This window comes from Hevea brasiliensis, chromosome 17 (genome assembly GCF_030052815.1).
Source record: "Hevea brasiliensis isolate MT/VB/25A 57/8 chromosome 17, ASM3005281v1, whole genome shotgun sequence".
Lineage (NCBI taxonomy): Eukaryota > Viridiplantae > Streptophyta > Magnoliopsida > Malpighiales > Euphorbiaceae > Hevea > Hevea brasiliensis.
Genome location: NC_079509.1, coordinates 6,060,893 through 6,080,303, shown reverse-complemented (window position 1 = coordinate 6,080,303; position 19,411 = coordinate 6,060,893). Strand labels below are relative to the sequence as shown.

General features: G+C 34.0%; 3 protein-coding genes and 5 non-coding genes across 11 annotated transcripts; 6 read left to right on the top strand and 2 right to left on the bottom strand.

Moving 5' to 3' along the window:
• Positions 1-70: 70 nt before the first annotated feature.
• LOC110669656 (protein ORANGE-GREEN, chloroplastic) lies at positions 71-3,857 on the bottom strand. Of its 2 annotated transcripts, XR_002497751.2 has the most exons (9): positions 3,434-3,857; positions 3,149-3,263; positions 2,705-2,821; positions 2,445-2,531; positions 2,157-2,233; positions 1,830-1,957; positions 1,067-1,203; positions 808-951; positions 246-384 (listed from the first exon to the last, which is right to left on the bottom strand). XR_002497751.2 is itself a non-coding variant. In XM_021831396.2 (8 exons), exons 1-8 carry the CDS (start codon positions 3,640-3,642, stop codon positions 307-309), a joined length of 948 nt encoding a protein of 315 aa, XP_021687088.2. In that variant the 5' UTR covers positions 3,643-3,857; the 3' UTR covers positions 71-306. The 2 variants fall into 2 exon arrangements, 1 of the variants encoding a protein (XP_021687088.2); XM_021831396.2 differs by lacking the exon at positions 808-951 and having other exon boundaries at positions 71-384.
• Positions 3,858-4,394: 537 nt separating this feature from the next.
• Positions 4,395-4,499, top strand: LOC131175754 (small nucleolar RNA Z107/R87). The gene has a single exon (XR_009145944.1). It is a non-coding gene; the product is annotated as a small nucleolar RNA Z107/R87 (small nucleolar RNA).
• A 139-nt stretch (positions 4,500-4,638) lies between these two features.
• On the top strand, positions 4,639-4,738 carry LOC131175660 (small nucleolar RNA R30/Z108). The gene has a single exon (XR_009145852.1). It is a non-coding gene; the product is annotated as a small nucleolar RNA R30/Z108 (small nucleolar RNA).
• Positions 4,739-4,952: 214 nt separating this feature from the next.
• On the top strand, positions 4,953-5,044 carry LOC131175760 (small nucleolar RNA snoR31). Its single transcript, XR_009145950.1, has one exon. It is a non-coding gene; the product is annotated as a small nucleolar RNA snoR31 (small nucleolar RNA).
• Positions 5,045-5,235: 191 nt separating this feature from the next.
• On the top strand, positions 5,236-5,330 carry LOC131175750 (small nucleolar RNA snoR31/Z110/Z27). Its single transcript, XR_009145940.1, has one exon. It is a non-coding gene; the product is annotated as a small nucleolar RNA snoR31/Z110/Z27 (small nucleolar RNA).
• Positions 5,331-5,499: 169 nt separating this feature from the next.
• On the top strand, positions 5,500-5,600 carry LOC131175755 (small nucleolar RNA Z107/R87). Its single transcript, XR_009145945.1, has one exon. It is a non-coding gene; the product is annotated as a small nucleolar RNA Z107/R87 (small nucleolar RNA).
• A 4,889-nt stretch (positions 5,601-10,489) lies between these two features.
• LOC110669621 (uncharacterized) lies at positions 10,490-11,343 on the top strand. The gene has a single exon (XM_058140077.1). It carries the CDS (start codon positions 10,610-10,612, stop codon positions 11,078-11,080), a length of 471 nt encoding a protein of 156 aa, XP_057996060.1. The 5' UTR covers positions 10,490-10,609; the 3' UTR covers positions 11,081-11,343.
• A 1,344-nt stretch (positions 11,344-12,687) lies between these two features.
• LOC110669620 (histone-lysine N-methyltransferase, H3 lysine-9 specific SUVH5) lies at positions 12,688-18,708 on the bottom strand. 3 transcript variants are annotated; one of them, XR_009145720.1, is made up of 3 exons: positions 18,207-18,553; positions 13,615-15,062; positions 12,688-13,191 (listed from the first exon to the last, which is right to left on the bottom strand). XR_009145720.1 is itself a non-coding variant. In XM_021831341.2 (2 exons), the coding sequence occupies exon 2, from the start codon at positions 17,547-17,549 to the stop codon at positions 15,750-15,752; it is 1,800 nt and encodes a 599-aa protein (XP_021687033.2). In that variant the 5' UTR covers positions 18,207-18,580; the 3' UTR covers positions 15,661-15,749. The 3 variants fall into 3 exon arrangements, 1 of the variants encoding a protein (XP_021687033.2); XR_002497739.2 differs by lacking the exon at positions 13,615-15,062 and having other exon boundaries at positions 18,207-18,708; XM_021831341.2 differs by lacking the exons at positions 12,688-13,191; positions 13,615-15,062 and adding an exon at positions 15,661-17,549 and having other exon boundaries at positions 18,207-18,580.
• Positions 18,709-19,411: the final 703 nt, after the last annotated feature.

Sequence of the window (19,411 nt, the reverse complement as noted above, 5' to 3'; positions counted from 1 at the left end):
TAAATTTTTTTCATTTACACTCACCTTTATGACCCTTAAAATGGGTTGTCATCATTATTATCATAGTTCATATAGAAATGCCCGTACTATTTTCAATGCTAAAACGATGAAACATAATAAGTCATTGCAATTTTCTGTAAACACGGACATGACAAGGAGACATTAAGCCTTCTTATACAGTGGAAATATACGGCACAGAAAGGGCGAGAGAATCATACGCATCTACTCTGGCCAAGGATCAATCCTTGAGCTGTGTTCATCTCATCCACCACGCAACTCTACTGACAGAATTGTTATACTACATGTCTAATCGAAGGGGTCAATCCTTGGGTCGTGTTCACTAGCCATAGCCATTCCAGTGCAAAGACATGTGGGGCACATGACCTGCCAAACATTGAAATAAAATAAAGGAAAGCTTTATTTGATTGAATTTCTGTTGAAAGTTAGTAGGATAGATTTGCACATAACATCTAAATGACTAAATGCTTGGTTTTATAGGCTTAACCGTCTCAATGCCCTCCATGGTGAGGCAACCAAGAAATCTACTCTAAAATAACAGACTTATCTTTTCCAATTTGCATCTCTCTTGAGGAGAAAAATTAAGAGGGCTGATGGCACCCTCATTATCATATATTATCAGACATTAGGAAGTCCCACAGAGATGCATTGCCCATCTAACGTGAGTTCTTGGAACTGCTTAAAAGGGCAAGCCAAGTGCATTGAGACAGAACAACGGCCTCTTTGATTTTCTTTACTTTTTTTTTTTTAATTCGAACAAATAGAGTGCATTAAGGCTCAAAACAAGACCTAAATCCAAATCCCCATAGAGAGAGAAGACATTGATGCTAGCCAATCAAATCTTGCTTCTGTTCTTTTTCCTAAGCATGTTACCATGTGTTCTTTATACTTTCCTCGCACGGGTGCGCACACACATGTATATGTTCATCCCACCTGATAAAATATGTGCAGAAAAGTAGCAGGTGGGAACAGATATTGCAATTCCTCTATATTACATAATTTCCAAACTTGATATAGGCAACAAAAATAATTAAAATTGATTTCAAACCTTTCCAGATCCTGAACAATTTGAACATCTGTCCATTTTGGGTGCTGACAGTGGCTGATCTCCACCATTGACTGTTGAAACTGGTTCAATGAGAACAAGAGATCCAGTGCTAGAGCAACGAGCACAAGCAAGATAACCTGCATTTATCCAGTGTATATTGGAAATAAGTACAGGACACACATTCTCCTCTTCTCTGAGATTTTTACATATGAATGTTCACAATTATCCGTTATAAGTTCAATATTACCCAAAGAGAAATCAAACAGGTTAGTACATATCAAATACTATATTAATGATCATTACCATATATTAATTGAATTGCAAGGCATTGAGTACTTAAGTTAGCTACATATAGACAGGAAACTCAGCAACTGAAAAACCATGAAGGTATTGGGGGATATAACAAAAAGGAGCATAAAAGTGCCATTGAATAGATAGGAAAGTGCTTTTATTAGAACTTTCTGTGAGGATAAACTCTTTCAAGCAGATGTGGAAAAAATGGACGCAAATTCTGGAAAGCACATATAGTCCGCTTAAAATACAACCCGAATTTCTGTTCGATGGAAAAATATCAATAGCTGCGCAAGAACTTGGATCATAAGCTTGATTATTGTCTAACCCTACCAACCTAAATTAATGAGTCATTTTGAAAATAGAGATGCAAAGTCAAATCAGGTCTAAAGAAAATGGAGCCAAGACAAAAATGTTCAGAGACACAAAAGGTAAAGGGAGAGGGGGAGTGTAGAGAGAATCCAGGACACACCAGTTCCAAGACAATATTTGCATCTTTTATGTTCCTGTTGTTTTACATTGTTTATCTCAACTACCATCAAGGCTGAGATCACCCCAACTGCTCCTCCAGAGAATGAAGCCACTATTGGATCAACCTGACTGCACTTCACAGTAATTACATTGGTAAGTACATAGACCCTGAAAACTAGAGTTTCGACAAAATTTGCATGGAAACCATATCAAATATATCATAGAGATAACTAGAAGCCCATGAGGACAACAGAATCAAATCAAAATGAGAACAATCAAAATCAGAAAAACAAAGGGGAGCAACAAGGATCCAACACATATGCCATACCTCAATTGCATAGGCAAATGGACACTGCGGATAAAATCTTCATATGATGTTCCCCCTAACCCCAGCTTAAGCTCCAACTGAAACACGAAAGGATAAATACTCAAAGAAATGAAAGAAAAGGAGTCATTGTTCCAACTGTCTAACTTAGTTGTCAAAGTCTGTCATTTTTACAGGTGGTTTGTGCATTTTTGCTCCCCTCATTTTTACACCTTGGATAAATTATGATCCTTATTTTAACGCAATATAATGACTCAGGTGATATGATTATGAGTTCATAGAATAACTTACAGTAGGTGCCAAAAGGCCACCAAAAATGATGATCCCAGCAATAAGAGAAAAACAAGTAGCATAATACAGCTTAAGATTTTCTGCACTCTGCAAGCAACACAGAAATTAATCACCAAGTAATTAACATCTTAAAAAAATACAATAGATGCATTTCTCATGATATACGATTGGCAAAGAAAGAGATAATTACAAGTAAAACAGGTTCAAGGAAACAAAATGAATCGCCAAGAGAAACACAGGCAGAGTAAAAGAAAGCTCACCAAAGGAGGCAAAAAGGGGATGAATGATGGAAAGTCAGGAAGCTCATTCTCTTGCGCTTCCTTTAAAATCCCGAGCTCAGCACTCTTGATTCTCTGCTGTATCCTTAGCCTACGAACCTACACATTTTCAAGAATGTAAGGCATCCCAAATAAAAGATAAAAAAAAAAAAAGGAAGTAAATCATAAAATTAACTACAGGAACAATTTCAGCACAATAGAATCATTTTCTAAGTCTGAGATTATACAGAATCAATAAAAGCTCGCAGCAGATTCTTCAAAATAAATAATACAGAATCAATAAAAGCTCGCAGCAGATTCTTCAAAATAAATAAATAACAAATCGATAAGGGAACTTAAAACTCAGAACAGCTAGACTTTTCTTTCCCTTTCATCCTATGAAAGACCTGAAACCAGCATAAGTTATTATTCAATCGAGAGAGATACCTCCTCCATCTGTAAGAAAATTTTGTTCCGCCGACTTCGAATATTATCTCGAATTTCTTGCAGTTCCATTTTAGCGAAGTCTTGAACCGTTTCAGGTCCTTCTATAATACAAAACCTACATTCAAAATCACCCAACAAACACTACTTGTCAAATTTCCCCATTTTTGCAAGAAAGCGAGCCAGAGAAATGGTGATCACAATTTCAAATTCATAACATAGTTATGTAAAATCAAACTCAAAACCAGCATATCATATTTCACAAGTAGAACGAGAAAAAAACAATACCCAGCTGCGTTTTTATCAGTGGAATCAGAGTCGACAGAAGGCGCGAAAGAAGAAGATTCGAGTTCGGACGCCGTAGATCGCCATTTCGAGCTCAATTTGCGGTTGAAACCAACAAATCTACCGTTTGAGTGATGTAAACTGTGAGGACCTGACAGGCGCAGCGGCTTATTAGAGTGAGAAACAGCCAGAACTCGGCCCAAACTACCCATGCTCCAAGCCACCCAAACCTCTGAGTCCCCGTCTCTTCCTTGTTATTATTGTAAATACATAGACATACAGAGAAGCTTCTGTTTGTGGCTTTTTGACAGAGAAAGAGCTGCAACTGTTAACTGGTGGAGCCAGGTGAGGAACGAGATTAGAGACAAGGGAGAGCATTGGAGCTGAAGCTGAAGTATCTTCGATGGAGCCGTGGTGGGAAGCGACGTGGATTGCCACGTGGAAGGAAGACGCTGGTGTTGTATTTTATTTGTGTTTATTCTCTTGACGGGTGAATGTAATTTTTGTTAAGGATTTTTTAAACTCATTTATTAAATATATAAATTATATTTAATATAAATTATGATAATAATTTATTTATTAATTTATTAATAAATTTTTATTTACAATATATTAAAAATAATTTTATAATATAGATTACTTAATCTTTTATTTAATAATATTTTTTTTAAATAATATAAAAATATGAACTAGTAGTATTTCTCCAGTGCTTTATGAATGGTGAAGTGTGATGATGGGCTTCAACAGAACTGAAAGCCCAACATCTCACCCAGCTCCATTCATTCCGTGCCGCAACAAAACCCTAATTACAGTCCTATAAATTGATATCCACCACCTATTTTCTCATCAGCCGCTAGTCTACCTCATTCTTTGGTTTTGGTTTCTCTGCTCCCTTTCGTAAAAACATGATTATTTCTGCTTTTAATTTTACTTACAATGCTAAATTTTGTATGCTGGGAGAAGAGATCACAGTGATGACTCAGGAAATTCAAGCTCAACAGACCGGAATGCAGGCCTCTCTTTTTCTAGAGAGCTTTGCGTGTCGACCTTCCCGCTGACCTGAGTGATCCTTTTCTCTTACGAAATTAACATTTCCTTTTTGGTTTCTGGCCTAAAAGGTCTATCTAGTGGTTTTCGTCTCTTAAATTTTAGCTGTTGATTTGATTTGATTATCTTCTTGTTCTGAAATAGGAGAAGTTGGGGGTAATTGAGGTTGCAATGAGGATTCACAGCTCCCTCTTCTGAGTTCAAGTTGAGGAAATCGGCTGGCAGAATCGAACCTATGACTTATTAGCCATCACTGAGCAATCTCCTTCCCCATTCTCAAGTTTTTGGCTCTCTTTATAACCCCATTTTAAATAAAATAATTTTAAATATTTAGATTTGGTTTTATTTCGTAATTAGTTTTGTGTGATTTGCTGTGGGAAATTGAACGTTGCTATAAGGATTAACAGCTCCCTCTTCTGTCTATATCATTTGAAGAGAACAGAGTATGTTTTGAATTCAATATGATTATACGTGATAGATAAGGATGAAGCAATAATACAATAATCCAACACTTGATCTGATACTTTCATAGTCAAGTGATGTTAACATATTGACTTCTGAATCTGCTTAAGTTTTAGTTCCACTTTCCCACTTTTGTAAGCTGTGTTATGGATGGTGGATTTCAATGATAGAAACAATACTGAGTGTGCCTGCATGGGTTTGAGGGGTTAAGTAGATGAAAATATTTTTTTTTTAAAAATTGCCTTTAATTTAAATCTGGAAAGAAACTAATGTTTAAACCTTTTTCCTCCTTGTCAATCATCAAATGATGAAACTTGGAAGATCTTAGGACACCTTCCTACATAGCTTTTACAGCTATGGATGAGAATAACATTTCCGTTCTGATGATGATGGTGGTGAAATCTTCATTTTGTCTGCATTTATTTTTACCGCTGTTTTTCGAAGCATAAATCTTTTAAAATTGATGGAGCCAGTGGTTTATTGATTTTCCAATTGTATCTCTGGGGGGAAATTAATTTTGATTGTTTGGTTTATTTCAAGATTTGATTGGATGGCGGCTTGATCGCAATGATGACTTGAAAAATTCAAGCTCAACAGACTGGATTACAAGCTTTCGCTCTGAGAAGCTTGTATGTCGACAATCACAACATTCTGAGTGATCTCTTAATCACATTATAGTGTTAAGAGCTATCTAATGCTTATTCACACGCCAAGTATCACTCTCACTTGGAATGTTGAAAATTTGTATGGTTGCTTAATAGGATGATAGATTCTTTGCACCCATTCCCACAATTTTTTATTTTTTTGGTCGCTCAGTGTGGTTCTTTATTGTCCATTGTATTGGAATTAGTGGTATCCAAATTACTCTCTTCGCTTTTCCTTACCAACTGCATGTTGCAATAAGCTGCAAAGCTATAAACTTGCTGAAGTTTCTAATGAGGTCTACAATACATAGATTGTCTGCTGCTTGAACTAATTTGCTTGTGAATTTTGTACGTTAGGACTAGGAGATATGTTTTTTTTTGGGATATTGTTAAATGCTTGTTCAATTTACTTGCTATTAGCATATCAGATCTGTAGCCTTAGGTAGTCAACATACCTAGGAGGAAAGCAATCTCAGGTGTATGTCAGAAGTCAAAATTTAAACGACTTCTCCATCAAGGCTGATTTGTACTTTTGGATGACCTTTCAACTGAGAGTTTGACTTTTGTTTACGTAAAGTAGATCATATAGGAAACTTTTTGCTTCTGTCCGTGGTATCCTCTGTTGTACTTGCGTTCTAATTGCTGGTTGTATCTCAAGTACATGTGAAGAAGCTCAACTTGGTTTAGAGCACCGACTGCATTTGTATAATCTTGTATTTTACTGCAAGCGTCTCATAGCCAGGTGAATGAGATGCATCATGTAGAAATGTTGTAACTTGTGAGTTGGGTGAGCTATGTCATATCGGGGAAAATTTCATTGATTACCATATGTGGTTGTAGGCTATTTGTCAAAACAATCGATAGTATTGATAGTGTGATGTCATTTAAACTCAACTCAGTTAAGCTTTTTATTTTAAAAATTTAGGATCGTCTATATAAATTTGCTTTCTTCGTTTTAAACGATTTTGGATTAAATTATTAAAAATGTGTAATGCTTCTAGATTATATTGTATTATTATCTTTCAAGTTAATTTAAGTTTATTTTTTTTTATATATTTTTTAACATAATGTGTTTTACTTGTCTAATTGGAGCTTATGTATGTCTACGCTTTAAATGATTAAATTACCTTAATCTCCTTTCTCTCAATTCATTCTCAATTGGCATCACTCTTACCTTTTCTCTAATATGAATTTTATCTTTTCTCAATTTATTATCAATTGAACTTTCATCACTTTATTTGAGTTATACTATTTCTTCTGACATTACTTGAATTGTTCCTAAACTTGACATAGAAGACTGCTAATTAATGTTGACTTGTTAAAATCTCTCCTAGAATGATCTTGCAATCTTTGCATAGAGTTTTATTTGTCTTCCTGATTAAGAGAAAATCGATTTAGCTTATATGTTCACTTTTGAAAGTCATCGCTTACTTTATCCGGACTTGAGACCGACTAAGTGCAAGCTACAAATTACTTAGGCAAAAATGATAGTGTGATGTCATTTATTTATGTTTAATAATCCAGCTTTCTTTTTTAGAGATGTCCGGCTTCGTCTTGTGACTTTTAGTCTTTTTCTTTACTAAGACTTGCATGCTTTAATAATATTAATTGTCCAAAAAAAAAAATTAGCCTAGTGCCGGTTGTCCAGATTTGATCGTTCTGTAAGAAAACGTAAGGAACCCAGTTATGGATTCTTAATTTATGTTCAAATAGTTTTGGATGAGCCGTGGCCTTGTTTTTTTGTTGTTTTTTTTTTTTTTTTTTTTTAACTCAGGGAAACTAGCTATGACCGAGTTGAGATGCAGTATTAGACTCTTACTACAAGGCTATTGGTTTGCATTTTGAGTGACGCTGCTATCGGAAATGGACTAGGTGGAGAATCGACGACTCTGGATCTCCATAGATGCTCAGGTACCATGGGAAGGCCCAATTGAGGTCTTCGTTTGTTTGTGAGCTTTTTTTTTTTTTTTGTTATATTGCATTCTGCAATTTGGGACCACGATGATCTCGAATGTGGCTTTAATTTATGGGCTTGTATATGTTCACTGTTTCTTTTTAAGCGACTTGGCTTCAGGGGATCCTGCCATCCTGGTAATTTGAGGCCTGATCATTGAGCAGGGCACTGATGTAGGTTCAAAGCCATTCTCCACGACATAGGAAAACTGAGAATGAGAGATTTTCTGTAACTAAAAATAGGGAATATAATGTTAAAATATGTAATTGAAATAAATAATGTGACATTCCACATGGTTCATGAGCAAGGTGATTCTTTGCTTCAAGTTCGGCAAAAATGAATTGAATTAGTGGATGACAGTGAGTTTTGCCTCATCAAAGTGAACAATACTATCTAAATGGACCGGACTATCATATTTACCTAAAACTTCTTGTGAAACTTGTTGCGAACTAGGTTGTAGTAAATAATTTCTTAGTTTTGGTTCATTAGGTAGATGTATTAGATTTAATTTCGTTTCCAAAGGATTATCAAGTTTAGTGGCATAGTAGTATGGCGCATAAATTGCAGGTGAACATCCTGCATCTTTGGGTGTCCAGGCTCCAAGCTCTAGTCTGTCTTATCTCCTCTCCAGTTGACCATTAGACATCTCAGGCTAGAATTCAGACATGACCATAAAAGTCCTATTTTAGTGTTAAATTTTCTAATGAATAATTTATTTTTAAACAAATCGAGAGGATAAATTTAACAAGTTATACGAATGTTAACAGGATACTATATTATCGTAATATCAAAAGAAAAATATGGGCGCCCATTAATAAGAATTCACAGAATAGTTGCAACTTGGACCGTAGCACCATCTCAGAAGTCAGAACAACCCCACACGGTTTTGGGCTAATGAAATATCTAGACATCTCTGAAGGGTCGGGACCAACAAACAATGGCCTTCAACCTTATAACTTGTAATGCCTGCATGTGAGCTCCAAGTGGTAGCGTACCTAAGTGTGCCCTAGATTATAGACAGGCCCAAATTCAGGTCAACATTACCTTCACCTTTATAACGGTCAAAATAATTAAATAGCATTGATTTTTCTTCATATATTTAAGGTGAATTTAATATAAACTTGATCACATATAAAACTAAATTTTATAACTATTAAATATGTATATTAAAATTTATGCAAAATTAATTAATACAAATACCCGATATAATCATTGTTAAGTTCATTATAAGTTTATAATAGTAGCATCCAACATTGAAAATCATATTACATATGGATGTGTAAAAGCATATCCAAACTATGCCAAAATCATAAACCATATACAAATGACTTATTATTAATTCAATTAACATTATTGAGCAAGTACTTTCTCTCATTTATTTATTTTTAGAGAGAAATTCCTCTATATTCTTCTAGTTTTTCTACCTTATTTTCTTAGATCTGCCGAGTGTCTGCTCTCATTTTGCTTTTCCTAGGACATTGGTTCGTGGCCTGGCTTGGGGCAACTCTCCCTCACCTGTGTTGGGTGTATAAAGAATTTGGAGTTGTGGTTGTTTTGCAAGATGGGAGGTATTTGTGAGAGCAAATAGTTATCCTGTGATGGCTGGTTGTAGGAATTCTTGTTGCTTTTGTTGCTTATGGTTTCTCTTCCTTAGTCTTTAGCTTTGGCTTTAGGTGGTTTAGCGACACTATCCAATGGTTTTTTTTTAAGTTTTTGTGTGCTTCAAATGGTCTTTGATAAGTTAGCTGTTTACGTGGCTTGTTTCTTAAGGCTTAATTTTCTTAGGTCTTTAGCCTTCTCCTTTATCTGAACATGTTGTAATCTTACCCAACGAGCGTCGTTGTTAATGCAATTAGAGAAAATAATAGCATTAGGTATGATGAAAGTATCTTTGACAAGGAAAAAAACAAGAATTGTGGTCCTCAAGGTGTAATTGGGTTGAGATACTTATCAAGTGCAGACACATGAAGAAATCAAATTGCAGAAACATTGAAACAGGTAATTCCCACTAAAAGATGGACGAGAGAAAGCATGTACACGTTTGAAGATCAGGTCACGTCATTTTCATGAAAGGATCAGATTAGTCCCATACAAGAATGTGCAAGTCAAAGTCGATATTTGCCACTAGGCCACATTACCATAGAAAACGCGATCATTAAAGCAGGCAAGGCAACTGCCCAACTAGAAAGCCCATTATCAGCTGGTTGAAGAAGCAGTATGCTCCTGCTGCCAGATGTCTTCGGCGGGATGGCTGGGCGGTTGAAGCCATTGCCACTAATTATGTTCTTGGTTATATATGTGGACTAACTTTTTAACCCATTACATGCTTGCTTCCTCAAATGTGGTTTTCTTCAGTCATCCCCACATGAATTTTATGAAATTAATATATCTTCACCTTCTCATCTACTTCATTTATTCAAATTCATTCTTTTGCTGAATTTGATTTCTATTTTTAGAGAATTAAATAATTCATTTTTATTGTAATTAATTATATAAATTGAGTTGTGCATGTTCTATTTTATAAATATAGACCACAAATTTTTCAATATATATATATATATAGACCATAAAGTAATCTTTTTGATGTGTATGTATATATATATATTAAAGTTGGTAATGGTAAGAACACGTTATACGGTCATGAAGCAATTAACTCCGCAAATATTTTAGTTGTGAGGCGGTGGTGCGAATCTGGAAAATTGTAGTCATAAAATAATGGAATTTTAAATTTATTTTAAAAAATTCTTAATAGATATAATGGTGTTATTTAAAATTTATAATTTATATTAAAATTAATTTTAAATTCTTTTATTTTAAATGTTGGTGATTAATTATTTTATTTTTTTACTATTAAAAAATATATAAAAATAAAAATTGTTCTAGCCCGACATATGCAGTGTTGAAAAGGGTGTAGGATCACGGGTTGCCCAATTGTCAACATCACCATCCACTATATATACCCATATCATAACTTGCAAAGCAATACCGCACCAAGTCACAAGCCAACCTTGATTTCCATATAAAGTCATACCATCAATTCAAGCCTAGCCACAAAACAAAACTAGTAAGAGTATGCAACTCAACTTCTTTCATTTTACTCTCCTCGTCATAGTTGGCGTTACTGTCGCCGCCACGGCAGGTAGTCCGGCTCCTGACAAGAGAGTAGTCTCTCCTGAAATGTCTAAGGGCCCTAATAATGGCCAAGGCAGCCCCAGTTCTGGAGCTACTGGCTCCGGCCATGGCCCCAACTGGGACTACAGTTGGGGATGGGGGTCCAGTCCCGATAGCGGATGGGGTTATGGTTCCGGTTCAGGCCGCTCGCCAAATGGGTTTGGCAGGGGTTTTGGGTTTGGATTTGGGTCTGGAAGTGGGTCAGGATCAGGATATGGTTATGGGTCTGGCAGTGGTGGTGCACACGGTGGTGGTGGTGGTGGGTATGGGGCTGGAAGTGGGTCAGGTAATTCAGGTGGCGGTGGTGGTGCAGGTGGCTACGGTGGTGGTTACTGGCCGATTGATTCCAGAGGGAAAAACAAACATGGGTGAGTCTATTTATCCATAGAGTGTACATGGTGTGCAAGTGCAAGCTTGACATTAATTAAGCTTAGAATTATATATAGCTTACATAGTTTAAGTTTTGGGTTGTGTGTATTATGATTCGTGGCTTAAGTAACCACGTTAGCTCCTCTACTGTGAAAAGGTTTGCCTATTCTCTTACTTCCATTTTTCTCTCATTTCACCAGCATCTGTAAACTTTATTGACTAGTATTCCTCATCTCCTTCAAACATCAAAGCTACTTCTTTTTTTTTATCACTAAAAGGGCTAATTAAATCCTTAGCACATACATACCAACGAACCGGCAAACGCAACACAACTACACTAATAAATGACTTCATTATTATCATGAAAGGAGCCAGTCGATAACACCATGCTAAAGATCTCGAGAACTTGATTTTCAAGTGGAGTAATCTGGCCCAAAATATTATGCCTTCAGTATAAAGCTTGTTTATTAATTTTTAAGACAAAAAGAAAAATTCTTTATTAGATGGGTACAACTCAAACTTTGTATCAATCCTAGAATTTTTTCTTGTCTTGAAACCCTTCTCTTTCAAAGGAGTGCTTTATAGTCTTCTGCCCAACATTTGGCATGTTACTAATGTATCCTTCCATGACAATTTCAAGAACGACTGACGTGGCTAATATTTTCTAATCATTTTCTTATCCCTTAATTTTTTTGCCTTGTAAAAGATTAATAGTTTTTGATATATTTTTGGCTCTTATTTTTAGTGCATTTTATAGAGCTATATTTTCTGCAATCTAAGCTTTTAGCAGTTTTATTTATGTATGTTTAGTAAAACCTTTAATTGTAGAATTTTGTATTCTATTGCTTGCTAATTATCTAATAATTGAATTAAAATTAGAATTTATATTCGTTTTGTTTTCCAACACAATTTGGCATTAAGATTTCATGAGATTATTATTATTAGTACACCTAATAATAATAATAATAATAATCCTAGACAAGTCCTTGCAGATTATGCACAAGAATTAGACTACACCACCATGAGACGTGCATGCTTGATGTACCATTAATTAGCACGAATTCATATATATTGCCCTTTTTTTCCTGTACCTTCCATCTTACCAGGCGGTCAATGAAATCTTTTGGAAAGAGGTTTCGATGACGGTTCATTTGATACACGTAGTTACAGAGTTCACTGATACAAGTAACCTTATCCATAAAATTGACTCCACAACTGGTAGGATAAGAGCCGGTGGGCCTCAGAACCAGATATGATAGTTTTGGCCCAAATCAAATTTAATTTCGATCAATTTAAATTTAATTAATTTTCAGTTTCAAATTGAATCAATCTGACCTTATTCCGATTCCAAATTTGGCGATGACCACCTCTAGGGAGGATTACGGTCATAAACAATTTGCAAGAGAAAAGCAGAGAGCATGCCATGCCATGCTCACACATCTCAGCCCTTGCCCATCTGATCTTTGATTCGGCTCAATGCTTTCATTAACTTTTGGCCTGATATTCGTAAGAACCTCCTAGCGGCTGGAAGACACACCATTCATTTAATTTAAAGTGTAATTAGATGCAGTGAATTGATTCTAATATCAAAAACAGAGTTGCCAAGGGAGTGCCAAGGAGCCCAGAAATGCCTAATTTCTTTATGAATTTGCAGAGATAATCAGAATCTGTTCACAAGACCTTTACATGTTTAAAAAGGACGATTCTATGATACATGCTTCAATTTATTATTTCTGCCATGAACAAGAAAGCATAATATTTCTTTATCATTAACTGATATATGCTTGAATGGGCACTCTTATCAATTTCTAATAATCCTTTATGGCCTGTCATAAAATGAACCTCAACAGTGGCTTTGCAAAACAACATACAATTCTTTTGCCCTAGATTCCAACTTATTAACATCAACCTTCTTCCTTTCTTGGGCTTGTTGAGCAGAGGACCCATCCCATAATAATCGATCTGCTATTTGACCTCAAACTAAGAGTAGGATATAAGACTTGTGTGTTCACGCTGTTAACTTGGACACTTGAGACTTGTTTATGCGTGGATTTTCAACCCTCAAAAGCTATCAATTAAGACCTGTCATCTAAATTCCTGATACACGCGTTGTTCTGTTCATGCACAGGAAACAAATACCATGATTTTAAAAATGACTAATTGAACAAAGTCTTCATATAATTAATTAAAACAGATCATTTTCGATAATATCAAATTATATTTATATGATTCTCCAAAAAATTATACTTATATGGCCACAACAAACTGGCTGTGTGTACAAGAGGCAAATGCAGGAAAATTTATTGCTGATTTTCAAAAATACACTAGCTACCTCACTTGAAAAATAATACTCTAATTTTCAAAACAAATGAGAAAATAAATACAAAAACATCGCACATACATTGCAATTGAAACCCTAAAATTTATACTAAAAAATGATTTTTCTCAACTAGCTAATTGAAACTATGACAAAAGAGCTGAAACTCGTAGGCACAAATGAAACGCTAAAAAATTTCAAAAGCTGAGAAAAATCTTACCAACTTGAAGATTGAACCATTCAGGCCTTGACACGCAGTAAGAAACTCTACAGTTTCAGGTTCCACAGGTGATCTCCTGATATATGAACCATTTGGAGTTTGCGGTTGGCAGGTGAAAAAAAATCCTTTTTTTGATAAAAAAGGGGAACCAGTTTAGAAGCAATTGAAAAAATAGTTCAAAAGGTAGAAGTTTTGGAGTTACTAAACAACAACTAAGACTTAATCCCAAACTAGTTGGGGTTGACTATACTATATAAATCATTTACCATTCAACTCTATTAAACACCAAATTTCCCTCAATATCCAAAACTTATAAATCATGTGATACTATTCTCCTCCACATCATCTTTAGACCTTTCCATTCCCTTTCCTTCTCATTCCTTCCCCTACTAACTTATCACAACATTTGATTCTCTACGTTGTCCGTAATCAAATCATCTTAAATGACCCTCTCTCAATTTATTTCCTATATGTGCTACATTCATTCTCTAGCAAATGTTATCATTCATAATCTTATACATAACTAATAAATTTTCAGTAAATTCAAATAAATGCAAAGACAAAACATATTTAAGGAATTGTTTTTCTTGACAATAATTCCAACAATAATCACAAATTGACCTACACAAGAATTAAAATTCAAATTGCTTGAATAGTTTTGCACAATTCAAGCTTAACTACGATACAATGACAACGACAAGTAAGCCTAAAACTCAAACTAGTTGGTATCAACTATAGGAATTTTTTTTTTTTTTTTTAACTTTCCGTATCAATGTTCAAAAATTGTAATTCTTTTAATAGCACCCTACGTGTAATTTTAGGTCTCCTACTTCCCTTCTCACTTCTTCCATCACTAACTTTATCACAATTCATTATTAGAGCATTACATGACTAACCCATCATATCTCATTTAAGTGATAAAAACTAAAGAAACAATTTTGTTACTAAAAAAAAAAAATTCCAATACTGTTGAAACACCAATAATTACAATTTTGTTCTTGCATTCCTTTTTTTATCGGAAGACCAATATTATTTAAACAAACAAAGATAGTAGCATATTAGAAATCTAACTATAGCATATGCAAAACTCCAAACAAACTGATATCTAGCATTCTTGAAACACTCTTTGTTCATATAGCTTGAAAAAGAAAATAAAACCAGATTAATAATCAGTGAGCCACCTAAAACTGAATGAGAACGTCAACTTGGAAAAACCACCTATGAAGGCCAAAGAGCGGTAGGCATACACAAGTTCTATTAGTCTCTAGGTAGACTTGATCAAACTTCTGAGACCATATGCAAATTAGTGATCTACGCAACCTTTATGTCCAAGAAACACCAGTCACCATGAAGCCATATTGGATGTTGAATAGATCAGTCACAAGCACCGCCCAAGTCTTTCTTCTCTTCCCAAGCATAAATACCTCTCTAGAGAGACTAAATAAGAACTAACAAAAGAGAGCATAAAGTCCTCATTAAAATTGGCAAAACTTATATGAGAAATAAAGAAACAAAAGGAAGAAAGAAAGAGAAAAAGGAAGCAAAAGAGGAATGATGCCGAGCAACAAGAAGAAAAATAAGGTGAGAAAAAAGTTGGAAAAAAGAAAGGAGGGATCACCAAGGGAATAACCCCTCCCCTAAAGCCATTGTTGTTCTCAAGGAGTTTTTAGTGAGAGAAAATCTAAAGAGAAGAAAAGTTACAAAAATGACCAATAACTTGCATATCACATTCTCAATCTAAGAAATTTATCTCAACCATAATTGTAATAACAAGTCAAATCTTAGTAGCGGGATACGTCCATTGCAATAGCATGTGATACTACTCTCCTCCACGTCTAATTAGAATGACTATGATCAATAAATTTTCCCAAATCCATACATGATCTAATTAAACAATTCTTTATACAATAACAAATGTTTTGTAATTCATATTCTGACAAACAACTTATATGTTATTTATGTAAATAATATGTACCAAATTTCAATTCCAAAGGATTTAAAACTATTTAATTTCAAGAACATATGTAACAAAAAAAAATATATCAATGTTGGAAAAATTTAAATTTAGATGACAAAGCACAATTAAATAAACTATTACTAAAAAAAACTTTCCAATATAATTACAAAATGAAAAATTAAAATTTTGTCCTAGATTTATAATCATAGGTCAACTCTCGAAGGGGAAGTATGTCCTTCATTGCAAATAGCATCAAGTGAGGCGTCTGACTATCACCATAAAAGACTTTTTGGACTTGAAGGTTAGGATAATAACTATGATTAATAAAGCATCCCAAATTTTCAAAATTGGTAACGTCTATAGCCAAACACTCATCTTCCTTAGAAAAACTTGTATTCAACAAATTACAAAGAGGGAGCATATGATCATTTTGACAAATTTGCTTATTATTTACCATGTCAAACAAATGCTCAATTTCACTAACTTTTCCTTCCTTTGCTTGTTTTACTCCAAAATACTCGCATACAAAACTTCCCGCTTGAATATATTCTTTTGATCGGACACCCCATCTTCTTGATTTATTCATAAACAATTGAAATTGAAAGCGAATGCCACGTTGACTGACCCTATTGATGCAAGAATCATAACATTTGCAAAAAGGACCACACTCAAAAATGTAAGCCTTTCTTCTAACAAGACATTCATTATAATCATAAGGAACAACTTTCCCATTCTTGATTTTGCATGAACAATCTTCAGAATCTGAGCATCCATCAATGCAATCACAACCAATTGACATGCACTGATTGGAAACCAAAGAGTGAGTTTTATCAGCATGTGGCAAAGATCTCTTGTAATCAAGTGTGTTCATCACTATAACTGCTTCCTTTTTTTTGTTTTCAAAACTATCACTTAGCAAAACACCATCACTACTAAATGAGTACTTATCTAACCTGAATATTAATCCTCGAGTTCGCTTTGGCTGTCCTGAAAGCCTTCTCAACTTAAATTTGAAGACAAGTTTGGCAAATTTCCCTCTTTCTTGCCAACACTTCTCCACATGGTATAAGCCATCATAAACATAAGTAGATAGCTTAGAACTCTTGCATATTTTAAAAATAACTCTAACAGGAGTTTTTCGTTCCATATTATTCTTTAGTGCAAGATTTCCATGTTTAAGCACTTGATCTTTAAGTGGCCATTTATTTCGAACCATTGGATTCCCACCTTCACCAGAATAAGTTAGGACATCGGATGAATTCATGAAATTCGGATATCGACCACTTGAAACAATACTTGTAGCTAATTTTATTCCATCCTTCTCAACATAATCAATGCCTTTCCAAAATTGTTGATGAAGACCAATTACGCATAGCTCAGCTCTAAATTGAAACTCATCACCAACTTCAACTCCAGGAACAGAACCCAATATTTTTATTGTGTTCAGCCAATTATGTCTATCACGAAGGATAAATGCCGCAAATTGACGAATGTTAGGTTTTTTCATTATTGCCTTTCTGTTTTCTTTCAAGAGCTCCTCACACACCTCATGAAACAATCTCAAAACCTCTTTAACTTCTTTACGACCAGGACTCGATTCCTCTTTGGCGCCCATGGCGTAAGGATGTTGGCCTCCAATATTTGAATTTACCTCTAAAACATATTTGCCTTCGCCAATTGTAGTGTACTTAGAAACATGGAAAGTATCAACATTACCATCGACCAAGACATTGTCTTTGGAAACAAGGGTAGCCTCTACAAGATCATCATTCGAGAGAGTGTCCTCAGGAACCAAATAATGATCTTGTTTCTCATAACCATTAGTAAGGACAATGTCCTTAGCAATAGAGTGAGAATTTTGTTTCCCAAAATCCCGCTTGACATAAAGCTCTTTTAAAATTCTTTTGAAAGGGGCTTTTAAATGCAGATCATCTTTAGCTTTCCATTTTGCTCCCACAAGCCTTGATGGGCAATCCATCTTTAAGCATGTAAATTTAAGTATATAAGACACAAGGTTTTGGTGATAATCGTTCACATATAAATGAACTTAGCAAACTAATAAAGAAAATACTTAAAAATCTTAGCAAGTGTTATTAAACCAACAACAAGATATCAGTATAAACTCCAACTATACAAACCTAAGAAACAAGCATACTCCCAACAGAAACTACTGCTACCATAACCATATGAAAGAAAAATGCATATATATAATTATTTATTGAAAACAACTTAATTTAAGCAAAGATAGAAAATAATATCATTTAAAATAACTACGTACATCCATACACAAGAAACAATTTATTGTCCCGTAGACAATTGGGATAAAAAAGATTCCTTTTTTTTTTAACAAAATCATGGGTCCACTAATAATAATTTTTTAAATTTTCAAAACAAGCCTAATTTCTTAAAGCATAAAGAGATCTCTTGGAACACATGCTTCCTTTTACATAATATATAGCAGCACCCACTCTTCGTAATATGAGGACTAAAATTATGAGCATAGTAGGAACACAATTTCCCTAAATCTTGAGGAGATGTATTGTTTCTACTAGTAGAAGTAACAGGTACACAACAAAGCAAGAAGCAGTAACATGAAAGTAAACGCCGCAATAATAAACGAAGTAAAGAAACTCACCAGAGAAAGCAAGTCCACACCGTCCTTCCAAGCAACTTGAAATTAAAACCCTCGACGGTCGACATTCCCTTTTATAGAGGGCGAAGGCGAAGCTTTCCAAAGCAATTTCAAATTTCAATTCGCTTCGAATTCCAAATACTCAACGGATTAGGATAAACCGCTTTAACACCGCCTTAATTTTCGTTAAGTGCGTAATCTAGCGGTTATAAATGAATGCCGAGGCTTGGCGTCGCACTACATCAACGGCGGTTAATCCTCTTTTATCTTATTCTCTTTCCATGCAGGTTCGGGAACCGTCCCAGATTTTTGCTTTGGGTTATCCACGTCAAGGATGTGACGTGGGACAATCTTTTTACTTGCCTATTTAAGATTTTAATATAAATAATTTTTATTTTTAATAAGTTTTTTTTATCAATAAGAATAAAAATAAATTTACCAAATATATTTTAATTTAAGTAGGGTAACTATTATTTAATTAGAAGAGTATATTTTTATAGTTTAAAATTTTATTTTAGTGGTATTCTTATTTAATTAAAATTTATTAAAATATTTATATTTTTTTAATTTGAATAGACAAAATATTTTTTAATTAAATATAGGTGTATTTTATATATTATTTAGAATTCCTATTTTAATAACATTTCTAGTTAAGTAGGATTTTATTGAAATTTTTATATTTTTCTAATTTGTATAAGAAAAAATTTATTTAATTAGATAAAGGAGTATTTTCATATAATTTATGGCTCCTATTTTTGTGATTTTCCTATTTAAGTAGGATTCTATTGAGATTTTTATATTTTCTTAATTCAGTTGGAGAAATATTTTTAATTGGATATACAAGTGTATTTAGAATTTCTATTTTGGTGATATTCCTACTTAAGTAGGATTTTATTGAAATTTTTATATTTTTTTATTTGAGTAGAAGAATATTCTTAATTAGATAATGGTGTATTTTCTATATTATTTATAACTCATGTTTTAGTTATATTCTTATTTAAGTAGGATTTTATTGAGATTTTTTATATTTTTCTAATTTAAATATGAAAAATATTTTTTAATTAGATAAAAGTATATTTTCTATATAGTTTAGAGTCCTATTTTAGTAATTTTTCTATATAAGTAAGATTTTATAAGAATTTTGATTGATTAGACTAATTATGAGAGATATTATTTGATTTTGACCTATGTGCACAAAAAGCACATAA